Source organism: Echinops telfairi, unplaced genomic scaffold (genome assembly GCF_000313985.2).
Source record: "Echinops telfairi isolate 266 unplaced genomic scaffold, ASM31398v2 ScPeMD7_6;HRSCAF=24_0, whole genome shotgun sequence".
NCBI classification, from domain to species: Eukaryota; Metazoa; Chordata; class Mammalia; order Afrosoricida; family Tenrecidae; genus Echinops; species Echinops telfairi.
This window is the reverse complement of record NW_022103902.1, coordinates 13,563,589-13,571,222: the sequence shown is the minus strand read 5'-3', so window position 1 is coordinate 13,571,222 and position 7,634 is coordinate 13,563,589. Positions and strand designations below refer to the sequence as shown.

General features: G+C 40.3%; 1 protein-coding gene across 1 annotated transcript in view; it reads left to right on the top strand.

Annotated features, from left to right (window-relative positions):
* LOC101657315 (cell surface glycoprotein CD200 receptor 2) overlaps positions 1-6,664 on the top strand; it is a 16,686-nt gene extending 10,022 nt beyond the window's left edge. Inside the window, exon 3 of the mRNA XM_013005618.3 lies at positions 6,519-6,664. Within this exon, the coding sequence (XP_012861072.3) occupies positions 6,519-6,664 (146 nt within the window). The remainder of the gene's footprint in view (positions 1-6,518) is intronic.
* The last annotated feature ends 970 nt before the right edge of the window (positions 6,665-7,634 follow it).

Genomic DNA, 7,634 nt, shown 5'->3' with positions numbered 1-7,634 from the left:
TTTTACTGTATTTTCCCCTTTTCGTTTAATAAATTGGGTAATATGAGTGTAATGGTGACTAAAGGGTGTTTTTTCATGTCCTCTATGCTCTGACTACGAAAATATTTGATTTACAAATAAGGAATCCTACTTCGCGGAATTTCATTTATCACGGTAGGTTCCGATTAACCGCGATAAACGAGGGTTCACTGTATTTCTTCCGAGATTTGCTTATTTGTTTAGAAATCCATGGTATATTCAATATTCTCCCCCCAAATTCAAATTCATATGTTTCAATTCTTCTTTAGTCTTCAATAGGCTTTCTACTCCCATAAAGAGTCACAGCGCCCCAAACCCACAGGGGCAGGTCTACCCTGCCCTTCAGGCTTGCTATTAGCCAGCGTTGCTTCAAGAGTAGTGGGTAATTCAACTTGTGAAAAATTATTTATAACTCGTCATGCTTACTTAGTACTGTTTGCTTTGTTATAAGCTATTCCTTCATTTGCATGAATATAAAATCTGCACCTGAATTGTGAACATTTTAAGGTCCATACACATGTGTTGTTCTTATTTCCTTTGAGAGTCTAAGAGAGTATCGAACAATCGGTGATTTCAGTCATTGAGCAGCAATTTAAAGGTGATGACATGACCTTTGGAGAGCCAAAAATCAAGTGTGAATCTCGATCACATGGTCTTTCAGCCGCCATGGTCATAGTGCCAGAGCCTTCAGTTTCACAAATGAATGGAGGAAAGGACAAATAACTCAAATAGCTGAAGAAAGGGGCACAACCATTCAGTGACCAAAGCAATTCCCTGTATGGAAAATATTATTAGATGGTGCCCAATCTATTAGGAAAAATTCCTGTCAATCATTATTTACATGGAAAATGATACAGTACATTTCCTTGGTCTCTTATAAAATTGAGGAGTACAAGCTTCTCTTTCTTGTGTTTTGTTTTGTTCTTTGTCAGTGGTTTGTTGTTGTTGTTGTTTTGCTGTATATTGTTGATTGGTTTTGCTCTGTCTTGTTTTTGTGCGTGTTATTATCTCCACAGGTCTGTCTAAATAAGATAGGCTGGATGAACAATCTGGAGGAGAAAACAACGGGACTGACAGTTCTGGGGGGACATGGGAGAGGGGGAGGTGGGGGAAAGGAAGTGTTGTTAACAAACTCAGGGACAAGGGAACAACAAGTGATCCAAATTGGTGGGGAGGTGGGTGTGGTGGGTGTGGGAGGACTGGTAGGGCATGATCAAGGGTAATGTAACAAAGCGGAATTGCTGAAACCCTGGTGGGGACTGAGCATGATAGTGGGACAGGAGGCAAGCCAAGCGACTGTGTATTCTTACCATCTTCTTTTGATGTTTCCTTCATCATTCAATATTTGGCCCTTAGATCCCAATTCTACCTTGCAAACCTGGTTAGACCAGAGGATGCACAGCGGTACAGATGGGAACTGGAAACACAGGGAATCCAGGACAGATGAACCCCTCAGGACCAGCAGTGAGAGTGGTGATACTGGGAGGGAACGGGGTGTAGAAAGGGGGAACCAATCACAAGGATCTATATATAACCTCCTCCCTGGGGGATGGGCAACAGAAAAGTGGGTGAGGGGAAATGCCGGGCAGTGTAAGATAAGATAAAATAATAATTTATAAATTACCAAGGGTTCATGAGGGAGGGGGGAGTGGGGAGGAGGGGGGAGGGGAAAGAGGAAAATGAGGAGCTGATTCCAGGAACCCAAGCGGAAAGCGAGTTTTGAGAATGATGAGGGCAACGAATGTATAAGGGTGCTGTACACACTTGATGTATGTGTGGGTTGTGATAAGAGTTGTATGAGCCCCAATAAAATGATTTAAAAAAATATTTGGCCCTTAAAATCTTTTAATCTTGCCACTCCAGGCAAGGTTTGAAAAAGTTTTTTGAGTTCTTTCAGTTTAAGAAATGCTAAATGTGTTCTTCCTTTTGGGCTTTCTAACTCTGGAGGTGTGCTGGTCATTCTAGTATTTTCCTTTGTCTTCTTGAGGCCACCTTTGACATTTCCTGTTCAGATCTTTGACGTCATCATTTCTCCCATTCGCCACAGCCACTCTATAATTAAGAGCAAGTTTTAGGGTCTCTTCCTAAATACACCGAGATATTTTCTTTCTTGTCTTTTTAATGACCTTTAGCTTTTTCATGAATGATGTTCTTGATGTCATCCCACAGCTGATCAGGTCATTAGTGTTCAATGCATCAAATCTGTTCCTGATATGTTCTCAAAATTGATGTGGGCTATACTCTAGTTCATATTTTGGCTCTCGTGTATTTGTTTGAATTTTCTTTGGCTTCAACCTGAACTTATATATAAGCAATTGATGGTCAGTTCCACAGTCAGCCCCTTGCCTAATTTTAGCTGCTAATATTGAGCATTGCCATTGTCTCTTCCCACAGATGGAATCAATTTGATTTCTGCATATTTCATCTGGAGATGTCTATGTGTAGAGTCACTTTTGTGTTATTGAAAAAAGCTATTTGTGAAGAAGTCATTAGTCTTTCAAAATTCTGTCATGAGATCTCCAGCTTCGTTTCTATCACCAAGACCATATTTTTCAACTACTATTCCTTCCCCTTTGTTTCCAACGTTTACATTCCAGTCTCCAACAACTTTCACTGCATCTTAATTGCATGCTTGATCAAGTTCACACTAAGAAATTGGTAGAATTCTTCAATTCTTCATCACTAGCTTTTGTGGTTGTTGCATAAATTTGAATAATAATTGTATTCATTGAATTTCCTTTTTTGAAGGCTGATAGATATAATCCTGTCACAGTGGCATTGTATATTTCAAAATAGATCTCAAAATGTCTATTTTGACTCTGAATGCAAAGCTGTTCTTCTTGATTATGTCATTACCACCATAGTAAGCCATAGGGTTTTTTGATTCAAAATGGTCGGAACCAGTCGGTTTTAGCTTACTGATGTCTAGGACATCAATCTTCATGCGTTCCATTTCATTATGACTTCCAGTTTTTCTAGTTTCATACTCTGTCCATGGCAAGTTCAAGTTATTAGATTTTTGCAGCTGTTTCTTCTGACTTTGAGCCATGCTATATCAGCAAAAGAAGACCCCAAAGGTCACCGTAACTACAATCAATTCCAGGATATTTATTTCTCCTTATACTCTTTGTTGTTAGTTTCCTACTTCCCACCAGCCTCTCCTACAATGTCCCTTCGAATCTACTAATCTAGTTGTTATTTTTATAGGCATAACTAATCTGGGTTTCATCTACAGACAAAGTACAAAATCAAGACAAGTTACAAACACACAGCCCAAGAATCATACACACATAGCAATTATACATAGGATCAAGAGGGAAATGTTGACCTAACTAGAACGGCAGTAATTGGCCTTACAATTTACTCTGTCTGAAAACAAGGCCTTTCCCAGCTCTGCCCACAGTCAGAATGGATTCAGCAGAGACTTAATCTGCCTGGGAGACCCAGCAAATGGGTTTTGGACTTTCATTGCCACCTGCAGCATCCTACAAAGCAGATGCTCAGAGTTTAAGCTCTAATCCCACTCCCTGCTCCTACTTTGGATTTTATTATATAGAATTCTTAATTGGCAGGGGCTGGTGTGCTTCTTCAGTGTGGACTTCACTGATGACCTACTTAGATGGCGGCTTGTTTTAAGACTCCACACTATTCTTTCTGATAACTGAATACATCTGCTATCTTCACCACACTTTGCTGTAGCATCCGTATCCTCAGTGACAACTTTCTGGGGAGGTACTGAGCAGGGCTATGCCATAAGAGCACATTGTTTTTAGATTACAGTTACTGTTAAGTGAAAGCTCAAAATCCAGCCACATATCTATGGCTTATGCATATATCCCTGGCTCACTTTACAGAAATATTTATTTATTATTATTATTATTATTTTTGTGAAAGGGCTTTATCAGTTATCCCCATGTTAGATATGTTAGTTATACTGATATTACCACTAATTTAGACAATGGCATAGAATTTAAAACACTGTTGAGAAAAAAGTTCATGTATAGGACAGTTCTTTAGACCAAAATACATGGATCATTGATTTGTGCAGATTAAGAACTTGGGTGACTAAACACTCGTTACACCAACAATGAGGGTTGGGGATAGGGACATGTTTTTCAATAATGCTCATTCAAAACGAAGAACTGGGTTATACATGTAATCAAAAGGCAGAGAGCATATGAAAATAGCACATATTTGGTAGTCTTCAGTTATCACGTCTTGGGCACCTTCAAGGTAAGAATTTTGAACCAAAGTCCAATCCAATGACTTCCACATTCAGATTCTTGGGATAGTAGTCATCTGATTCTTCTCACACTGGGGCATTTCAGCCTTGGCCCCATGGAAATAGTTCCATTCCTTTAATCTGCTGTCTCTGTGTTTAAGGAAAGTCTAGTTCACTTAGTGGGAGTTTCATATTAGATCCTTCTGTGTGATCTATGGAGGATGTTGTGCACCGTGAAAGGATAGAGTCTGAAGTTCTGGTTGTCCATAGGACATGGCCTAGGTCACCAAAGGCTAAATACAAACTAGGTCAAAAGCACCTGATTAAGGACATGATACCCAGATTATTTTCCTGTTGGTGTATATACTAAATATTGAGCATTTTCCAATGGCATGCGGCCCTTCCCACCCCCCACCCCCCAGCAATTTACCCTCCTGCCCCACTCAATTTACCGACCAACTGAAATGTAGTCGCCTTTTATGGAACAGACATTGCCCTCCACCACCTCTTGACTTGGGTTCAGCAAGGTTCACTAATGGCTCCTATAGGAGTGACCATAGACTAATGTTTTATGGCAGGAACTCATTGGTCTTTTCCCTCTCTCAGCATCATGGGAAACTGACCCAGTGGAAGTGAGGCCTCCTCTATTGAAGTTGTCCTTAAGATGTACAAATCAAGGGGTGGTATATGTTTCATGAGCTCTAGGCAAGCCCACTACCACATCACGTGGGAAACTGGAATAGAAGCTTAGATGACTTAAGAATAGAAGTTTGAGTGGGTAGGAAAGAGGGAACCGATTCCAAGGAACTATATGTGACCTCCTCCCTGGGGGACGGACAACTGAAAAGTGGGTGAAGGGAGACGTCGCACAGGGCAAGATATGACAAAATAACAATTTATAAACTATCAAGGGCTCATGAAGGAGGGTGGAGCGGGGAGGGAGGGGAAAAATGAGGACCTAATGTCGGGGGTTTAAGTGGAGAGAAAATGTTTTGAGAATGATGAGGGCAATGCATGTACAAATGCGCTTTACACAATTGATGTGTGTATGGATTGTGATAAGAGTTGTATGAGCCCCTAAGAAAATGATTTTTAAAAAAAGAATAGAAGTTTGCCTTTGTCTTGGTGTTTATTTTTATAGTAGTGATCTCAATACAATATTTGTCATTTTGTGATTGGCTAATATCACTCAACATAATAGATTCCATGCACATCCAAGGCATGGGTGTTTCATAACTATTTTTTTTTAAGGGATGCATAATATTCCATTGTGTATATGTATCAGAGTTTCTTTATCCGCTCTTCTACTGATGGGTATTTGGTCCATTTCCAGCTTTTTGCTAGTGATCTGTGCTGCAGTGAGCAAGAGCGAGCATGTGTCTGTTCACGGTCTCTCGCTTATTCCTCTGGGGTGTTTGACCAGCAAGGGTATTGCGGGTCGTATGGTATTTTTATTTCCAGTTGTTTTAGGGCATGTCATACCACTTTTCACAGTAGTTATACAGTGACCATGAATGTTTTTCATGAGTTTGTTAGTCATTTGATTGTCATTTTTGGTACTCCATCTGTTTATATCTTTTGGCTGCTTTTTATTGGGGGCATTTGTTATTATCATATTGAGTTGTTGTAGAATTCTATAGATGTTGGTCATTAGACCCTGGTCTGTTGTGTTGTTGCTAATCTGTTCCCCCTCCAATCTGTGGGCTCCTGTTTTACTATTGTGATGAAGTCTTTGGATAGCATAGGGCTTTAGATTTCGCAGGTCCCACTAATCTATGTTCTTTCTCTGTGTGTGCTTCTTTCATTGCCCTTGGTAGTCTTTGTACGCTCTGCAATGTGGCCCTTAAGTTTGTCCCATTTTTTTTTCACTGGTGATCCCAGGATTTACAGTTCGGGCTTTAATCAATCCAGAGTTTGTTTTTGTGTGTGGGGAGCCATGTGGGTCCTGTCACCGTCTTCTTAATGGCAGTGGATTGCCAAGGCTTTCTCTGAAACACTGTGGCTGGGCTTGACACGCCAATCTTTAGGTCACCAGCCAAGTACATTAACCATTTGCACCACCATGTACAAAACAGAGACATGATTTCTTCCACACTGTTATAAAATGATGCATTCACCACAGCAGAATTATGATCTAGGCAGTATTTCAATTGTTAGGAACTTTAAACTTTAGGAATATTTTAAATGCTCCTTTAAATTGTTGATAGTAATTTGTTAGTTAGAAGAACTTTTGAGTTGGAAAGCTAATCATATACATGATTGCTCTTGTCTGTTAAAGGTCTCAGAGTCGCGGAATCTCTAGAATTGACCTTAAGTGCCCTTCTTTTTGTGAAATTCTTCCTTTTCTTGATCCTTCTGGTCATCGTGGGATTTGTTTACTTTCAGAGAACAAATGACTACAGGTACAAGCTGAATTTTTCCTAAATTGCAAAGCATAATGAGGATAACCGATAAAAGGGGTTATAAGAAATGTAGGGGTGGGTGTGGATGATAGGGAGGGAAAAGAAACTTGGGGAGTATATAATTAAGGCACTAGAACGGATTGCACCACGCATTTTAAAGCAATTTAACTATGGGGTTGGGGGAGGCAATGTGGAGGTGATTGTCCAATCCTCCTGGATATGACTGAGCTATTGAATTGTATGATATGTCAATTATGTGCCCCTCCAAGTTCACAGTGTCCTAGGGAACATTGAAAGTGGCTTTGGCACATGCATTTACTTCCCCATAAAGGCTTTGCTGATAGTGGAGCCCAGGCTTTGCAACCCTGGGGCGAGGACTTGTGTTTCGTAGTAGTTTTTCCCTTAGTTAGCCCAACCGTAGCCCACTTGTTGAGAAGTTAGTGGGAGGAAATGAAGTAGCTGAGACGTCTTGAGTGTTTACTTTCAGTTTTCCAAGGACTTCTGTTTGCTCCCGATTAATTACATATTTTATCTTTTTTTACCCTAGAGCATGAAAGTTCAAAAAAAAGATGTAAGTCAACTCAGACTTGATGAGATATCACCAAAAACAACCAAAAATACCCTACAGCCCCAAGCCAAAAAACAGTCGTTTGCAGGGAGCTTTCTAGTTGAAAATCTAGCCTCACCGTTCCTGTGACTCTGCTATCTGCATGTTTGTGAGAATTGATACGAGATTTGACAAGACCTGTTTGTGGTTTAGATCCATTTCCCTCAATGTTTTTGAAGCCCTCTAGTATATACATTGTTCAACGATAATGACCATGTTCTAGATCCACTCTGCGCTGGTCCGCAATCTTCATGGATACACACACTAATCCTACAGTAAGACATCAAAAACCCAACCAAACTCACTGCCATTGAGTCCATTTGATTCATAGCAACCCTATAGGACAGAGTAGAACCGCCCCTTTGGGTTTCTGCATCTCCAACTC